This window comes from Lissotriton vulgaris, chromosome 3_1, assembly GCF_964263255.1.
Source record: "Lissotriton vulgaris chromosome 3_1, aLisVul1.2, whole genome shotgun sequence".
NCBI lineage: Eukaryota > Metazoa > Chordata > Amphibia > Caudata > Salamandridae > Lissotriton > Lissotriton vulgaris.
Window position 1 is genome coordinate 1,536,508,299 of NC_141689.1, and position 19,804 is coordinate 1,536,528,102.

The 19,804-nt window shown below is 46.3% G+C and overlaps 1 protein-coding gene across 1 annotated transcript in view; it reads left to right on the forward strand.

Moving 5' to 3' along the window:
* Positions 1 to 19,804, forward strand: part of TBCK (TBC1 domain containing kinase) — a 1,513,148-nt gene that overhangs the window by 1,229,739 nt on the left and 263,605 nt on the right. The window contains exon 25 of the mRNA XM_086962029.1: positions 13,120 to 13,279. Coding sequence (XP_086818155.1) covers positions 13,120 to 13,279 — 160 coding nt within the window. The remainder of the gene's footprint in view (positions 1 to 13,119; positions 13,280 to 19,804) is intronic.

The following is a 19,804-nucleotide window of genomic DNA, read 5'->3' on the forward strand; positions in this document are numbered from 1 at the left end:
AACAACAGGATGACATCGATCAACAATGAGGGGTATGGACCTCGATAGGAATTTCTCTAGTCGCATGTCTAAAAATGAAGAGCCGCACATAACTAATAATCGTAGGAGAGTTACTTGGCCCAAAGTCCAAGCTGACCAGGACTTTTATATTAGAATATATAGGCTCTTCGTTTTGTTTTTAACTAACTTGTGCGGTGCCACGGAAAACATACAACAGCCAGAATTAACACACATAGTGACGATGCATCAAAGATTTTTCAAAGTCTTACAAACTGTTTCTACTAGAAATAGTTCTGGCAGAAGGCCCCCTTTCGTAGGGGAAAAGAAGTGGTTTTGCAATGAATGTAAGAGAGCCACGAAGTCTCTGCAATTATCAGTTAGAGAATGCTCTAGAACCGAAGTAATTTTGGCCGTAACAGCTATAAAGCAGCATTAAACAAAGCCAAGCGAGACGCTGCCAATAAAAACTGGGATGATCTAGTCCTAGCTGCTCAAAGCAGGGATAGTTGCCTTTTTTGGCATATTGTTTCAAAGGGTAGCACGGAGAATGTTTCCACTCTTAGCTATCATATCCAATCGGAGGCTTGGGTGGACCACTTTTTTAAACTCTACTCCAGATTAGAGGATCAGGGCAATTCAGACACCAACAGGGCTGAACTCAATCCAGCTACCATCACCCCTGTGACGACTGTAAACAACCCAGCACTGGCTTTTACACTAGAGGATACTTTGTCAGCGATTAACAGATTAAAGGTAGGCAAAGCCCCTGGCCCTGAGTCGTTTCCTGGAGATTTATATAAATCAGAACCAATGATATGGGCCCTGTTAATCAATCTCTTGTCCAATTGTATTGCGGCTAGTGAGGACATTCCAGACACCTGGAGGGGAGCAGAGATAATTACCATCTATAAAAAGGGTGATGCTGCTATCCCCTCCAATTACAGACCCATCAGCTTGATAGACAACCTACAAAAGATTTTTTCCAGGCAAGTATCAGACAAACTACAATACTCGATGGATGACCACATGATATTGTCTACTTCCCAGGCGGGGTTTCGATCCAAAGTAAGCACGTGAGACCAAGCTTTCAGATTCACTTTATTAACCTGGAAATATGTGCTACTCAGGAAACAGAGGCTTTATGTAGGATTTGTGGATCTGCGAGCAGCGTTTGATCTAGTACCACGTGACTTGCTCTGGAAGATCATGCTCGAGCTGGTTGCCCCTGCGTATTTGCTAGCAGTGATAGCCCGCCTCCACATAGATAATTATGCCCAGGTTAGATGGGGGAAGAATGGTGAACTAACAGAGAAGATACTGATACAGCGAGGGGTGCAAAAGGGGTGCGTTTTCGCCCCCACGCTGTTTTCCCTGTTCATAAATGATGTGGCGAGTCGCTTAATGGCTTGTAGGAATGATGCACCCTCCCTGAATGGCGAGAAAGTCCTGAGCCTGCTCTTTGCAGATGTCTCCCTACTAATATCTGAAACACCCATGGGCCTCCAAATACTTCTGGATGGATTTCTAGAATTTTGTAGAGACAGGAGATTAGAACTTAACACTTCTAAGACTAAATACATGGTGTTTGGAAAACTACGGGGTGGTACATGAGAGATTAAGATCACGCATAAATCCCTCGAACGGGTAAAACATTTTGACTACCTAGGCATAGGACTGAATGAGTTTCTTTAATGGGAATATCAGTTAAATAAGAGGTATCTAACTCTATGCCAGAGATCCAAATCCATACTAAGAGTTCATAAACAATCCTATTCCCAACCCCTCTCCCCAGCCCTGGAAATTTATTGTGCAAAAGCCCAAAGTGGGGCTTTGTCCCCTTTTGTTTACCTTGGGTTAAAGAGAATTGGTGATCTGGCTGCTCTGAAACCCTTAACCTACTGGGTGCGCCTATGGATAAACCCCCAAATTTACTGATTATCGAGACTCTCTACAGGAGGTTATGAAGATCAATGGTGCATCTAAACTACCATGATTTAAGCACATTGCAGATTTGTGCAAGCAAATAAACATGATGGATTTGTGAGAACATCCGGATAAGGCTACAAGAGAGGATCTATTGAGATTAAAAGGCAGATACTGGGAGGTGGTGGGAGATCACTACACTAATAATTTGTCTAATGGTTAGCTATCATCAAAATTCTTAGCAATAAAATCATGTCCACAATTCGAACCTTTTTTGGACCAAATTTCGCCCCCCCCCCTTATAAAAAAGCTTATATGTTAGATTCAGATACGGCAATTTGCTCTTAAAATTTCCTAGAAAGGAGGAGGTTGGCTTACTACTAGATTCTTGTCCTGCCTGCACTAATATTAAGGAAACTGAAGAACATGTGTTATCTTTTTTGTCCCAGATACCATCAGTTACGCAGCAGGTGGATAAGACCAATCTGCCTCAACTTAGGAGATAGGCAGCATCAGATTGCGTATAGAATCCTAAAAGCGTATGTATCTGAGCCGATAGTTTTTGCTGTCAGACGCTTTTTATTTGCCTTCTGGGCAATCCCACAGAAGCTTTTATCACAGATTGCATCATAATATAAACTGTTTTCATGTCAAATATGCACTTTATGTATTGCGGATTGCTGGATTGTTTTCCCCTTATCCTTTTGGGTCTTGCATGCTGTACGGTTTATAGTGGGAAGCATGCCTTACAGCTTTTATTCAATGAATTTTGGTGCATGCTTGGCCGGTCAGTTTTATGTTCATCTTTTTAATAGCAATTGGATGTGGATTTGTTTTTACACTCTTTTTAAATTGTAAATAGACATGTTTTATCTTTTGTATACTTTGATGGTTTTGTGCAAATAACCAAATAAAGTTATTTGATATGATATGAGTTCATGTTCTGTTCTCACTTGGATCTTTTAAGATTGCTGCTCAGAAGTGGTGAATAAAAGGTGTATGCATAATGCTAGCCTCCCTGTCTTTAATAAAGACCCGATTCTCTATATAGGGAAACCTCACGGCACGGCGCTCGACCCCGTAGCACTGCGTAGATCCCGGGAGCCGCTGGCGAGGGCTCTTGGTGGGGGTGCCCTCCACTGGACGTGGATGGCGCCGGAAGAGGCTTACGGCACTAGACAGAAGTGGAATGACTGGGCCACAGGTATGACGATGTACGGAGCCGCCTGTTCTGCTGGGAGCCTGGCGTGATGTGCACGGCGAATGTGGCTGAGGGACGAGGGCCCCGGGCTATCATAGCTGGAGGAAGAACACGCAGCGGCCTGTGAGGGAGCCCCTTAGGTGGGATACAAACAGAAACTGGCGAGACATGCAGAACAATGTTTGTATACCAACGCTCCTGCACTCTGAAATCAGCGCTGCCTGACTCCAAAATTGCACTTATGGAGGACATAATGCCTCCTGATAACTCCAGACCATCTCAACAGCCGGTCCCTCGCCCGGGAATCCTTTCCTATGCTGCGTCCCCCCTCTGACTCTACTCAATGGAATCCTGCTCTCAGTGTTCTTCTTGTGGATTCTTGATTTAGGTGACTTTTGTGCTTCCCGATTTTTTTTTTGGGATTTTTTTTCCGATGGTCTCCGTCTATACCCACAACCCAGACACACCATTTTTTCTGACCTTTGCTCCTTTCCTTCTTCCCTCACGACTCCTCCTGATGACAATTGATTGTTTTTCTCTTTTTGCTGGACGGCCTTAAATATATATGTATTTGTAAATATGTATTATATAATTGTCCAAGCCTAATTGCTGTTAAAATGTAATCCTGTGTGAATTTACTATTTGTATATACAGAACTCTAACCACTAGTATATGTAGTAGACTTTAGTACTTACTGTCCTTCCTATGTGATTTTAGAGTTTTATCTGTTTGTATCTCTTCCATGGGTGACTTTCAACTTGTACATGTGCAGTTTATTTTCCAGTTTTTATCTCTTCCTTGAGTGACTGTACACCTTGTACATTTGCTATTTTTTTCTGTTTGTATCTCTTATGTTACTCATGTAACGCAACTGGTTCTTTTTTAAAGCGCTCTGACACCTTCGGGTAATGTTCGCGCTATATAAAATCGCAATAAATAACAAAAAAATAAAAAAAGAATCAGCATGCTCTTCTTCAAAGTATTTAACAGATGCATGGTGTGGTTATTGGCGCGGTGCCAACGCCAAACACAGTGGATGCACTAGAATAATTTGTAATCTTGGAACAGAGAGGAGTAGTATGACTTTTAATGTATTTGTTTTCTAGTGTTTACATTTCACGCCTCATGTAAGTTCACAATGTTCTAGATGTTCCGAAAACTGGCATTGGTTTTTATCTGGCTGCGTCTGCGTGACTGTTGACGTCACAGCGTCGCCCGGCGCATTTAGACACGAGCGGTCTGCACTGGGCGCTCTCCTAATCTTGAGCTTTCATCTTCATGTCTCGTGTGGGATTAATTTGAACAGTGCAAAAGCAGTGATATCTACATGTTTTTGTCGCCTTTGTATTTATCACTTTCATGCCTCAGTTCATGTTCCCGTCCGACTGGCTCGAGTTTCAGACTCGCTCAACTTTCTGTTGTCTGCCCATGGCTGGCTCCATTCCTGGAATGAAGGTTAAACTCTAAGCGAAATTCACACACAAAGGTCATTTCTTTTCATTTGATGCTCTTTCCTCACTTGACATTTGGAAGATTGGGAGGAAGAAACACGATCCATTTTACGGGAAAGAATCCCATTGTCGTAGAATGTTACTATTATTTTGGCAGAGTAAAAATAAATCCATTATAGGCTGCGCGAGGTAGCACAAATCACACGGGGAATGTGTGTTCGCAGTTGAAAGTCACCATCTCAGCCAAGGAAAAATACATTTATTTTTAGACCTGCCTTTCCTATCCAATCTAAGCTGTTTGAAGAACCAAAAGAAATACGAAATTGCAATGGAAGCAACCATATTAAGAGTGAGATTCTGGGCACAGACAGCCCTGATTTACGAATGCCTACACTGGATGTAAACCACTGCTGGCTAAGGCGCCAGAGAGCATCGACAGGGCATGTTTTTATTCTGTTTCTGAGGCTTAGTGGGTGTAGCAGTTTATGATTATATTGAGACTGTGAGGAGCAGAAGAAAACACAGCATGGTGTGAACTGAAAGGAAACGTGTTGTGAAGTTTGTTATCCCTTTGGCACAGTTCAGGGCTAATGTCAACCCTTGAGCGAGCGCAGTGATCAACACCCTTCTTTCGGAGAATGCATACATTAGCTTGCACATCCCCAGGCCTGTTTACCTTCAGAACTTTCTCACCTTCATAACATGTCATTTAAAGTTCCTGTGCCCCACCACACCCATGAAGTCCTTCTACTTGATTCAGCCCCCACTTATCCACACCGAAAGACGCAAATGTACAAATGCTATGTGTGGCAAACCTAGTGTTTTAATGGAACCGTCTTGTGTTACCTTTGTTTCAATGTTTAGTATATTCCTACAAGCCATAGAATATTGAATATGGAATGCTGTGATGATTTCTGTCAGTTAAAACTTGGGGCTTCTATCATCTCTGTGTAAGTTATTTTATTACACCTATCTAAGGAGCAGGTGACTCTTGTACATTAATGTAGACTTTAATATAATTATTCAAGATTGTGTGCATCAAGTGGGGTTTTAAACATTTTGTAATTAACAGTTTTATTCAACATATTTACAATTGCATCACATTTTGTAATTTGCAATTTTATCAACAGTGAGAATAATTTATTTGCTTGGTGTGCCACTGTGAGGAAATGGGGTGTATTATATGGTTTGGTAGTGCAACCTCACTGTGTAATACTCTAGCCAACCCCTTTACGACCTTGGGGTTTCGTACGTCAGACCCTCAGCTCTGTCCCGGGTAGCTGTGGCTCTGAGCAGGCTTACACAGAGCAACAAGTGTTAAGCATCTAAACAGCACCAAAGTAATTGAACAATGAATTGACACTACACTCGAAAAATTCCACACCAATTTACAAAAAATGGTTTGTATTTTTATAAGAATTTAGACACTGGAACGAAAAAGATCCACTGAAGGGTTCTGAAGATATAGGTTTGACAAACAATAATGAATCTGCGCAATGTTACTCAACTGCGACCAATCCATGGCAAAGTCAACAAATTGGACACTTGGAGCCTTTTTGAAATAAAACTTAGGTAAGTGTCAATGCGGTGGGTTAGAAGTATTTGGTGCGACCTGCCCAGGCAGGGAACTAGTTCCGGGCTAGGAAGGTCCTCAAGCACAGTTTCCTTCAAAGGAGAAGCAGTTCTTCAACAGTTCCAAGAAACACAGCCGCATTGCAATTGGTTCCTATGGGGTGGTCCTGATGCAAGGGATAAAGGATGCTGAAGATGTTTTAAGGATGCTGTGGATGCGACGTGGTCAACTGGGCTCTACCTACAGGGCTTCCTCAGTCCAGAAAGATGGTGAGAGGGGTCTTGGTTGCAGTGTCGACGTCCCACGATATCCTCTTCGGTCTGGCCGAAGTCCAGTCACCACTGGGCTACCAGTCACAGGCTAATTCTTCCTGAGTCTAAATCTTGCCTTCTGAGGGTACTTTGACAGTACACCGGGCTCAGTGAACTCGGCTGCACCTCAAATTATTGGGTGTTGGTCCTCTGTGCTACACGGCGGCAGTGGTAGTGGCTTGAAGACTTTGGGCTACAAACTTGCCACAGCAGACTTCTTCTATGTGCTGCAAACAGGAAGCCTGACAGCTTGCCTTTGAGTTCTTCTGGCTTGATATGCTCTGGAGATTACTTCTCCTTGAGCAGGACACGGCAGGCACAGTCCCTTTCTTCACTAGTCACTAAGTGGAGCAGGTGCAGTTCTCGTTGGTGCAGCCTCTCTTTGCTGCTCCCTCGGTACATCAGGGTAGCCCTTCTTTGGTCCATCAAGGGTGCCCCTCTTATGTTCCGAAAATGCCCCCAGGGTAGGGTACGGTTGGTAGCTAATGAGCTACCAGGTTCCCTACCCCAATGTGACCACTTCCTGTGGAGTAGGGCATCTAGCTATCCCAGGATGCACCAATCTGTGCACTTCCAAGATGGCGAGACCTCTCCTGGTGTACAGACCTCCCTAACCCACTCCCCGGGGTGCAGCTACCGAAGGGCTACACACCGCTGGAGAAACCGGTTTGCAACTGGTTTCCTCTCTGCTCCCTGTGTCAGCCTGTCCACCTTAACAATGGTGCAGCTTTCTCTCCTGGTGTCCCACATCTGATCTTCAAAGGCAACTTCACCTTTGAAGCATGCCTTTTGGGGCTGACCCCTAAGTGGCTTCGTGCAGGAGGGAGGTGACACCTCCCTGACCTGCAATCCCTCATTGTTCTCCTTCCTGAGAGTCGTTGGCATGTCTCTCCAGGAGGGCAGAAAGTTGTCTCGTGGAGCAGGCTTCATGTGTGGCCAGGAAGCAACAGGAGTTTTAAAGGCGAAAAAGTGGCAGCTTTGCTAAAGCTACACACTAAAACAATTTACATTACTTTTTAATTGAAATAAAAGTCAGGTAACAAGTTGTTTGATATCTTGGACTGCCCACTTTGGTCACACCGTTCTGGAGTTAGCACAGTTGAGGGGTTTATCGTGTAACCCTGTACTCCCCAATTGGGCAGCCAAGTCTTTCCACTGTAAAAACAGTTGTTTTGCATGTTTTACTGTCAAGACATGTAAAGTACATGTCTTGCCTGTGTCGTATGTTGCACCCTGTCTTAAGGGCTTGGCAGGCCTGCCAGAGGGGTGACTTACATACATGTCCAGGGGATGTGGTGGCCAGGCAATGGCTGTCAATGGCAGAGTCTGGCTAGAATCGCACGACTGCTTACCCAGTCTGGAGTGGAGGACTTGTTTTTACTTGGGATTCTCCAGGGTGGCACAATCAGTGCTACAATCCCTGCGGTATCCCTCTAACTTACATGCCCTGGGTACCAGGGTATCATTTACTAGGAACTTACAGGTAAGTTTGCAATTTCCAATTAGGTATAGCTAATTCGACATACACTTTTAGGATCAGGGCACAAGAATTGAGGTCTGGGTAGCAGGCCTTAGTGCACTCTCAAAGTCGAAAAACCAGCAGCATCAGTCGAAAAACTTGAAGTCGACCACACAAAAAGAGGCTTTTCCTTACAAGTGTGAATTATAGTACGGTGCCTTAGCTGGGATTAGAAAACTAGTCCGTAAGGTCAGACAAGTAAGATGGTAGTCGGGGGTGTCAAAGCATCATCTGCATTAACCCGTCTCCATTGCGCATAGATCCTATAGAAAGGGAGGCGAAGACAAGTGAGGTGTTGTTTGCACTACCATCACCTTTGTCGCCTTTCTAAATAGCCGCACAATCTTGGTAAAGACAGAGGAGTGACTGCATCCCCATGATGTCACAGAAGTGAAAAACAACTTTTGTTCTTGCACTTCAACTTCTCTTCACTTATTAGTCAACATCAATACATGCTTCAGATATCAACCAGCCCTAACTGATAAATCCAAGCACTGGACCAGGAACATCAAACTAGTCCCACTAAATTAACTGAAAACGAGGTTTAGTGCACAAGTACAAGGTCACCCTCCCAATCACACCGTTGATGACCTCACTGCACACTTTAACACCGCGATGACAGAGGTTCTTAATCAAGTGGCTCCATTCACACTAAAACAATCGAGGGCCATCAAATCAAAATCTTGGTTCAGCGCTGATCTTAACAACGAGAGACGACAACTAAGACTTGCGGAAAGGGCTTGGAGACAGAGCCTCTCGATAAGGTACCTAACTCTATTTAGAACTGCACGGCTGTCATACAAGAAGCTCATTTTCAGAGAAAAAAGCCTCTTTTTTTCTCAACCAACTTGACAATGCTAAAATTAGAACCAGGGAACTCTTCAACAATGTTAAAAGACAAACCTCCCCCACATCCCCACACAAAATAATAGCCACCAATGAACGCTGCATGGAAATTGCCAGCTTCTTCACTGATAAAGTCGCAAAAATCAATCATTTCTTCATCCAAGTCACATATCCGCCATCCCGCCTATCAAGCCCTCATATGCCTTCTAATGACCAAATAAACCCAAATTATTTCAAGGACATCCATGACCTCACCCAACTGAAAAACAATGCCAATTGGTCTGACTTCAAACTCATGACAGAAAAAGAAGTCTTCAATATATTTGCGAACTTAAAGCCTACTTCCCACACCATGGAGCTCCTCCCGTCCGCAATAGTACAAAACGTCAACCACATCATTGCCCCATTCTGGACAAAAATTATCAACTCATCCCTTGCCTCAGGCTTCTTACCTGACTCCCTCTAACTAGGACAAATCACACCCATACTCAGAAAACCAGGGCCCAACCCAAATGATCTCAACAACCCCAGATCTATCTCCAACCTTCCTAGACAAAACCATGGAAAAGTGCGTTCTTCAACAACGTAAATAACATATAGTCGATTACAACCTCCATGATACCTTCCAGTCAGAGTTCAGACAATGCTGTAGCACAGAAACTGCGATGCTAAATATCTCTGATGACATCCACACAACTTTGGATGAAGGTGAAGCATGTTTACTCATCATGCTTGACTTATCAGCAGCTTTTAACACTGTCAACCAATCAGCTCTATTTGAGACACTTAAGATCTGCTCTGGTATTAATGCCACTGTACTTAAATGGTTCACATCTTGCCTTCAATACCATTCACAACACATTAAAATCAAATCCTGCCTCTCCAAACCTACATAAGTCACTCTTGGTGTTTCCCAAGGCTCAATACTCTCCCCTTCCCTCTTTAATCGCTTCATAGAACCCCTTACAATCATCCTGAAGCAAGCAGGGGTCAAGTATCACCTATATGCTGATGACACACAACTCTCCTACAAAATCAAATCACAAAGTGGCATCCTATACATTAATGTCACACTAACCAAAATACAAACTTAGTTTAAAATCGAATTCATACAAAACAGAATTAATACTGTTCGCCCCGAAAAGTAACCACCTACCAATCCAAGAGTGGCTCAAGAACCTGACTGCTCTAAACTGCTCCCTCACACTGTGAAACTCAGTAAAGTCCTTAGGCATCACCCAGGACAAAAACTTGACAATGAAGGATAACTTCAAAAACTCAGCCAAAGGAGCACTTTACTCACTGAAACACCTCAAGAAAATTAAAACTTTAATTCCCCTGACGACTTCAAGACAGTAGTACAATCTCTAGTCCTATCTAAAATTGACTATGGAAACGAAACGCCATCTGCACAGAAGTGCTGAAAATTCACCTTGCCCCCTAAGATCTGTACTGAACATGGCAGCACAACTCATAACTGGTGTTAAATGATTTGAACACATCACTTCAGCCCTCAATCCCTCAACTGGCTACCCATTAAAAGAATATGTATTCTCAAGACCTTGCCCCTCTCTATTGGATCCAGCTCCCCACCCACCTGAGACAATGCCCTGACCACCTTCAATTTAGAAAGCTGCTCAAAACTGTTTTGTTCTAATTTATTCCCTAAGTTGGCCTACTGTTGCATGTCCACAGCGCAAAGATACCCCTTTGGGGGTGATTCAGGCACTCTACAAAACACATAAATAAAATAATAAAGTCCGCCTGCATTACACGCAAAGCCCTCCACACACAACCCCAAACTATCTAGACAATAAACTTACGACAGCGGGAAGAACCATTACTCTGAGGAGGACCAATTCACTTCTTTAATGAAAAGGAAAACTATCCTAACTCGCACCATTTTACTGGAAATGCAACCAGGATATGGAACACTCTCCCTAGAGGTCTCAGCTACAACCCTTCCTTCTCCTGCTTTAACCACATGCGCGCGGGGGTTATTTTTGCGCTACGCGGCTTTTTTCCAAAAGCCGCGTTACATGACGAGCTGAGCTCGTCATCAGCACACGACCACCGTGGCTGATGACGAGCTGAGCTCGTCATCAGCATCGAAGGGGTTAAAAGGGATCTGAAACTCTTGCTCGTCAACAAATACCTTAACACGCACGCCAACCGATCCAGGTTTCAATAGCTCACTCTCTCCAAGACTCAACCATTTGTGACATTTGGTCATTTGTATGTTTAAAATGTATAATATGTTAGTCACTCCTTTAATTTAGGCTCTCCTAAATTAATCTGCATACTATAATCACACCTTTCCTGCGCATCTACACTCCTCTTCTCTATTTTAGTCTTACTCTTGAATCTTTGTCAAGCATCATACACAGAGCTATGTTAGTCGACTTCTCATTTTATGTATTCTTATGCTGTTTTCTTTTTTGTTTAAAGCTCTCTGATACCTTCGGGTCTAGCTAGTACTATATAATACTTATAAACAAATACATAAATAATGTACTTGCTGTTATGCATTAGAAGCAGAAATTTGGATCTCAAATCCTTGTGTTAATGCGAATAGCTTAACCTAAACGCAACGTATAAGTCAAGCCAGTAGTGCACTGATGAACCTGTGTTCAGCACTGGTTCGGTGACAAATGCTTTTGTGTGATAGTATGGCCAATCACCAAACTGTCTCTAATTGCAGAAGGTTTGCGCACACACACACACATGATCTGGCCACCAGGATTTAGGAGAAACTGCAGTATCTTGTGATTTGGCCTTATAAATGAATATTCAATCTAGGGTGTACCATGCCATAATAAACGTTTGTATACCAAGGCATTATAAGCAAGGGTAAGTGGAATGGATGGAAAGCGTAAAAACCTAGTAGGATGTTCTGTTAGTATGACGTTGATTGACTTGCTCAACAAATGGCCTATTTCCTCCAAGACTTGATCTGTTCCAGCTTAACAGCTTATCTGTACCATTCAGACAGAGCTGTCTAACTCATTCCTAACCTTGAGAGTTTAGAAAGCAGATGCCATTGACCAAAAGGTCTTATTTTTATGCGTGAACTAAAAAAATATAAACATATGTAGAGGGGCACTAAACAGTACAGCCGTCTTATTCAGAATGCACTTGGACTTTTCACTTTTCGAGTGCTAAAGTAGGAGTAAAAGATCATAAAACAGAACTAATTGGCTCAGATTCTGTCAATGTGCACTGGAAAAAATGTCTAGTCTCTCAGTTATTTTGCAGATGTTGTTGATCTGTTTGGCACACACCTAGCTTGTGTACTCATAAATGTAAACACAAAAAAAGCATCCATTGGCCGCAAGAGTGGTTTTCAAAAAACTTTAGATGAGTGTTATTTTATGTCTATTCCTGTAGTCAAAAGCAGTTTGACCAACTGTATGTTCAAAATAAGTGAGTTCGAATATGCTCATTCCAAAATGCACTTTATTCTATCCTTATTGGACTAAACTTCGATTTGAAACATTTCCGTTATGAACGATTTCTTTGAAGCTGTGAGCTTTTCTGAGCTTCTTCAAAGCCCCCAAGATGCATCTAACTTGAAGACTACCTTCCAAGTGGCAGTCCCCCATTTTAACTCTGCTTGAAACCAGAGACAATGTGATTTTTTTTTTTGCTGTTTTCTCATGTATATGTCAGACTTCCATACATACCAGGAGATATCCTTCTGTCTGCTTATATGACATCTACTGCTTGCAGAGTTGAAGAAACTGGATGAAATGCACATGCAACATTTTATGATAGGCAACTTGAAAATTCGTCAGGCGTCATTGTGCCTGGCTGGAAAACTACCAAGGATTTGGCTTTCTAGAGATTCAAAATATTGACGTCTGTGATTGTATAGAAACGTCCTTATTTCTGAGATTTGAAAGGCAACTTTAGGTCCCACCATGTAAGGACTAATGTTTGAATTCAAGCTCAGGGATTGGTAGTGGTGTAAGCTATCATACATTATAAATTGTACTTGTCAATCTTAGGTCTAGCCAATGGCTAGTGCAAGGTTTCTATACGTTATTAGTAAAGATAAGCCGTATGGGTGCAAGGGTAACATGGTGCTAAAAAAAAAAGCTTTATTGGGGTGTGGGGTGACGTTTATGTGATGGGTAGAAATGGCAGTTTTCTACGATGATCTCAATTGTGAGCTTTGATCCTTGTTCATGTTTTGCTGTTGGTTATTTGCTTCCACTGATAGCTGCTCTCCAACTGTCTGTCTGTATAACGTTCTGCACACATCCTAGTGGCTTTTCCTTAACTGTTGTATTCAGCTTTAATCGGGGCCATATTCCAGGAAGCATCAATATTCCTTATGGTTCTGCTTTCAATGCAGAGGGAGAACTAGTCCAGTGTCCTTCCACAGCCACACTCCAGAGCTTCAGAGGAAGAGTGATTGTAGTGGTAGGCAATGTGGCTCCGAACACAGCAGAGGTAAGTCAAACAATATGATCAACTTCTTTGAGCATGCATGGTGCAACCCTCATGCAATATGGTCGACCTCTTTTGGCATGCATTGTGCACATTTATGTACATTGCTGTTTTCAGCTGTAGAAAGTTATATAATGGATAAAACAAACAATAATATAGGGACTGTATCTCAGGGCCATTAACAATGGTTCATCATGGCAAATGGCCAATTCTTAAGATACCACCAGGTGAGACAGATTATTTTCCGATACTCTGAGTTAAACTTTCTGAAGTGGAGGTTGAGACCCCGCTGGAATACAAGGTACTTCTGATGGATACATCTACCTGTGGATTCCTCACCTTTTGAATATCCCAATGCACCTGCATTCCATGGAAACATTTTATTACAGCTCTCTCACGTCGCAGAGGACCCCACAATGCTACGGCTCTGCATGCGACTCCACATGACTTCTTTGGAGCCTTAAAAAACCCTTGTCGGCCTGCTGAGGTCAGTTCCCTATTTTCCACGCCTTTGATGCGTAACATTTTTTTCCTAGGCTCTCCATAGGTCTGGGAAGTCTTGCAACATTTTGTCCAGGAAATAGCAACGTTGTTGCAGGGGAAGAACGTCACCTCCGGGGAAGTTAGGATTCAAGCCCTGCAGAGAATGTGAAAATCAGATGTTGATCACTTACCCGCATGGCTAGTGCCTTTACTGTCTATGTTCAGATCATGACGTTGAAACCTGTTCTTCATGCCAGAAGATGAATCCCAAGGCTTTGAAGGATAGGGAGACAACGCTCTTCATGGCCAAGGCAAGAAGGGAATCAAGAGGGCATCAGAAGTCTCATCCTGTGTATTTTATTTACATTTCCAAATACATGTGTATATATGCATATATATTTGTAGGTGTTGTATATATATTTCTTTTTGTGTATATATAGATAGATAGATGTATATTGAGATAGATAGATAGATAGATAGATAGATAGATAGATAGATAGATAGATAGATAGATAGATAGATAGATAGATAGTTAAATGTTTCAATTTATATAAGTACTTTCATTGGAGATCTGCAAAATGTTTTTGCATTAGCACTGGTGGTTTCACCCTTTCCCCCCCGAAAGCACGAAATTAATGGGTGGAAACTGACATCAGCACACCGACAAGGGCTTCTTATGGCTCCAACGACATCAAACGGATTGAATGCGTAACAATAGCATTGTGACATCTTTGTCAACGTGGCAGAGCCATAAAGAGAAGTTTCAGTGGTATGCTAGGAATCCACAGGTAGATACTGTATCCACCAGAAAAGTGTTACTGATTATAAGTAACTTGTTCTTTCAGCCCACTGCACAAGCCTGAAATTTCACTATATATAGAACACTAACTACTAATTCTCAATGCATACTCGAAGCATTGAAAGCCCGATGGGAGCAAGAGCTCGGTACAGTAGGAAAAAAATGACTGGGTAGAGGCATGCAGACACCCTATAGAGGTAGCAATCAGAGTGGGATTTCGGCTTTGTGCAACTTAAAATGCTATACTGCACCTACTGCACAAGAACAAGGTTGAACAAAATGGGCAGAGCCAACAATATGAGTCTAAGGGGTGTGGAAGAGCGGGACACTGCTGCAAACATAATGGAGTTGTGTCCACCTCTGGTCATTTTTGGAAAGAAGTTGAGAAATTTGTTTATTCAGTGTTAGGGGAGCAGATTACCATTACTCCACTGGCGACACTGGGGATATGGAGAGATGAGATCCTGCCCAGATACAATTTACTTTTCTGTTATCTGGTCCTAATGGTGGTCCGATGTGTCATAGTGTGCTCCTGGAAAGAGACATCTGAAAGAAACAGGTTAGTGTTAGATTCCTTACCTTAGAATATCCCCAGGCGTCAGACTGGATCCGGAAAGTTTTGCGTAGCAGTACCCCTGCGCGTCGGTAGGCGTCGTCTGCGGCTCCGCGTCTGTCGTCGGCGTCGTTGGCACCGGGATGACGTCGTCGGAGTACTTAGACGCCGCCCTCGCACGCTGACGTCAGTTCTTCTTTTTTCCGCGCCAGCAAGCGCAGATCCGGGAAGAGCAGTACTCCTCAGTCACTTTTGACTAACTTTTTCGATCTATTTTGGATCTTATGGAGTCGTTTATCGACTCCGTTGCCGGTAGGGATGCCCGGGTTCAAGCCCTGTGACGACTGTAGCCGACTGATGTTGGTTACCGACCCCCAGCGTCGGTGCCTTTATTGCCTCGGGCCGGCCATGATGACAAGTTGTGCCCCGACTGCCTTGACGTCGAAAGCTAGGCGGGAGCGTTCCCGTAAGCGACTCGAGCTCCGGCAGTCGGCCCCATGCCGCTTGAGGTCCCATTCCAGGAGGAGGTCAAGGGACCGGTCGCGGGGCTGCAGTCAACACAGCTCGGCGAGTCGACACCACTCGTCGGGTTCAAAGTACTCAGGTAAGTCGAGGCACAAGAAGTCGAAAAAGCGGCATCTCTCTTCTGATTCCCCCCAACGCTCGCGCGACGTGGGGGGGGGGGGTTTGGACTGCTCCCCCGGAGCCACAAGCGCTGCGTCCAGCTCCATACCCGCTGGTCCCTTGGCTGCACGCGACAGCGGAGGAGATCAGCGCCTTCCTCGCGGCCATGAGGTCGCGCTTCCCTCCACTGGATTCTGCTGAGGCGCCTTCGGGCCCCGCGGATCCGTCTGGGAGCCCAAGCGGGTGTCGCCCCCGACGCCATCTCCGGACGACGTTGTCCCCGGTACCAGCCCCGGTCCGGGACCGGCGCCATCCGGCACTGGCATCGATGCCGAGGTATGAGCAATTCATCCACGATCCGGCTCCATCATTTTACCCTAACTATCAGGAGATTGATGTCGGGGAGGACTGGGAGGGGTCTGAGGACCCTCTGGCACAGGAGTGCCAGTTGGATCAGGGCTGGGCAGTTGAGCTAGGGGAGGCCAGTGGACTGGACACTTCGCCCGACACTGGATTTTGTCTGCTTACAGCGTGGTGTTGACGAGGGTGGCCAAGGCCCTGGCTCTTGAGCTCCCCGTCACGGCTGTGAGGACTAACCTCCTCACTGAGGTGCTCAAACCGCAGGTAAGCTCCTCAGAGACTCTCCTGACGTTTAATGAAGCCCTCTCGGACGTTCTGCTGGGCACCTGGTCCAAGCCTGCTACAGGCCTTCCTGTAGATCGGAATGTGGCCCGACGCCACCGCCCAGCCCCGGGCGACCCTTGCTTTCTGTCCACCCACCCCACCCTGTAGAGTCTGGTTATCCAGGCCTCTAATTCCCAGACTGCATTCCCGACTGCCCCGCCAGATCAGGAATCCAAAAGGTATGACCAGTTTGGTAAGAAGCTGTTCTCCTCACTCAGTTTGGGCCTGCGGTCTGTCAACACCGCTTGCCTTTTGGGCCGTTACACCCACTCTCTGTGGAATACGGTTGCGGACGTGCTGCCGCAGTGCCCGGTGGAGGCACGGGCAAAGCTCACTCAAGCCCTTGCGGAAGGGCGGGATGCAGTGCGTTACTCCATACGATATGGATTGGATACCACGGACTCGCTAGGTAGAGCGATTTCCACGATGATGGCGGTTCGTCGTCACGCCTGACTCAGGTCCACCAACTTTTCAGCTGATGTCCAGGCCACGCTCATGGACATGCCGTTCGATGGCCGTTGTCTTTTTGGCGACAAGGCAGACAGTGCTCTTGAGCGTTTCAAGGACTCCAGGGCTACGGCCAAGTCCTCGGGCTTGTCGTGCCAGCGCCAGCAAACTTCTGCCTTTTGCCCCTTTCTTTGGCCAAGGAATGGGTGCCCCTTCACGTCCTGCCAGCCACAGGCCGCAAAACCAACCTCAGCGCGGCGGTGGACGTGGGAACCGCCGTGGCCGTGCCAGGGGACAACGACAAGGCCAGTCCACATCCATCCCCGTAGCATCTGCCTCAAAGTCCGTGCTTTCAGGCCCACTCGACGCCACTGGGGGGCAGGGTTCGCCATCACCTGCTCCACTGGCGCACCATCACATCGGACAGGTGGGTGCTGCAAATCGTCCGAAGGGGCTACTCCCTCCCCTTCGAGGCGACTCCTCCAGCCATGCCACTGCAGTACCACCGCATGTTGGGGGATCTCTTCAAACTTCTGCAGGAGGAAGTTGCGGCCCTCTTGGCCAAGGGGGCCATCGAGCGCATTCCTGGGCCAGAAGTAGGACATGGTTGCTACTCCCACTACTTTCTGGTACCCAAGAAGGGCAAAGGAGGCCTATGCCCTATCTTGGACCTCCGGAGCATCAACAGCTTCCTCCAGAAGGAGAAGTTCAAGATGCTGACCTTAACTCAGGTCCTAGCTGCCCTAGACCCTGGAGACTGGATGGTAGCGTTGGACTTGCAGGACGCATATTTCCATATCCTCGTCCTGTCGGCACACCGGCGTTATCTGCGGTTCACGGTAGGCCACGAGCACTTTCAGTTTACTGTGCTCCCCTTTGGTCTTACCAGCACCCCTCGGGTGTTCACGAAGGTGATAGCGGTGGTTGCAGCTCATCTGCTCAGATCGGGGGTGCCAGTCTTCCCCTATCTCGACAACTGGCTGTTGAAGGCGGGCTCGCTCCATACAGTCCTTCAGCCACCTCTAGACTACCGCTGACCTCCTGCACCTGCTGGGGTTCTCCATCAATGTGCCAAAGTCACACCTGTGCCCCTCTCAGAAGCTGCTCTTCATCGGAGCGGTTCTGGACTCGGCGCAGTTTCGGGTTTATCCACCCGAACAGCGGGTTCGGGATATTCAGGTTCTGATTCCGATCTTTCAACCTTTAACCCATGTCTCGGTCAGGTTGACGCAGCAGCTTCTGGGGCTGAAGGCTTCCTGCATCCTTCTGGTGCATCACGCCAGGTGGCGGATGCAGGCTCTGCAGTGGGACCTGAAGTTTCAGTGGGCCCAGCATCAGGGCAACTTGTCCGACCATGTCTTGATCTCTGAGGGCACTGCAAGACAGTTGCAGTGGTGGCTCACGAACCGCGATTGGGTCAGGGGCAGATCCCTCTCCCTACCCCAACCGGAGCACGTAGTTGTGACGGACGTGTCCCTCCTGGGCTGGAGGGGCCACATGAGAGAGACGGAGATCGGAGGCCTCTGGTCTCCGGCGGAGTCCCGGCTCCAAATCAAACTTCTGGAGCTGCGGGCGATCCGACTTGCATTGAAGGCATTCATCCCCTCAGTCCGGGGGAGTGTAGTGCAGGTGTTCACGGACAACACCACCGCCATATGGTACTCCAACAAACAAGGCGGGTCAAGTCGTGGACTCTGTCAGGAGGCTCTGCGCCTCTGGCAATGGCTGGAACGCCAGTGTGTCACCATGGTGGTTCAACACCTGGCAGGTTCCCTGAACGCTAAGGACTACTAACTCAGCCGTCGGTGCATGATGGATCACGAATGGCGTCTGAACTCGGACGTTGCGCAAGGTCTCTTTCAGCAATGGGGAGAGCCTTGGTTAGATCTATTCGCCACCGAAGAGAACCCGCAATGTCATCAGTTCTGCGCGTTGGAATTTCCAAGGCGGCACTCGCTCGGAGAGGCTTTTAGTTGCGAGTGGCGCTGCGGTCTGTTGTACACCTTTCCGCCTATACCACTTCTGCCCAGAGTGCTGAGGAAGATCAGGCACGACAGGGCCCAAGTCATCCTTGTGGCTCCGGACTGGGCACAAAGGTACTGGTATCCCGAGCTACTCAGCATGTGAGTCGATCCCCTGATTCATCTGCCTCTTCAGGAGGACCTTCTGTCGCAGCAGCAGGGGACGGTCCTCCACCCGAACCTGTCCAGCCTCCACCTCCATGCGTGGAGATTGAGCGGTGGCAGTTGAGGCCATTTGACTTGCCTCCTGAAGTCTGTGATGTGATTCTGGCAGCCAGGCATCCCTCCACAAAATTGGTATACGCCTGCAGGTGGAACAAATTTGTGGCATGGTGCACAGCAAAGGCCGTGGATCCTCTCTCTGCCCCCCTTTCAGAGGTTCTCCTCTTCCTTCTTTCTCTTGCCCAGCAGGGCTCTGCTCTGGGCACTCTTAAGGGCTACCTCTCTGCCATTTCTGCCTTCTTGAGGCTTCCTGATCAGCCTTCTCTTTTCAAGTCCCCTGTTGTAAATAGATTCTTGAAGGGCATCACACAATGTTTCCTCCTTTTCCTTTTGTGATTACTCAGTGGGATTTGAACCTTGCTTTCACCTATCTGATGTGCGCTCATTTCGAGCCACTTCACAATTGCCCTCTTCGTCTTCTAACTCTTAAGACTGCATTCCTGGTTGCCATCACCTCTGCCAGGAAAGTGAGTGAGCTCCAGGCTCTATCCTCTAAGCCTCCTTTCCTTTCTGTCCATCCGGACAAGGTTGTTTTAAGAACGCGTCCTTTTTTCCTGCCCAAGGTGGTTACGGCCTTTCATATTGGGCAGTCCATCGCCTTGCCCACCTTCTTTCCGCCTCCGCATCCCTCTAAAGAGGAAGAGAGGCTCCACCGTCTGGACTCAAAACGTGCGCTCTCCTTCTACCTTGATCAC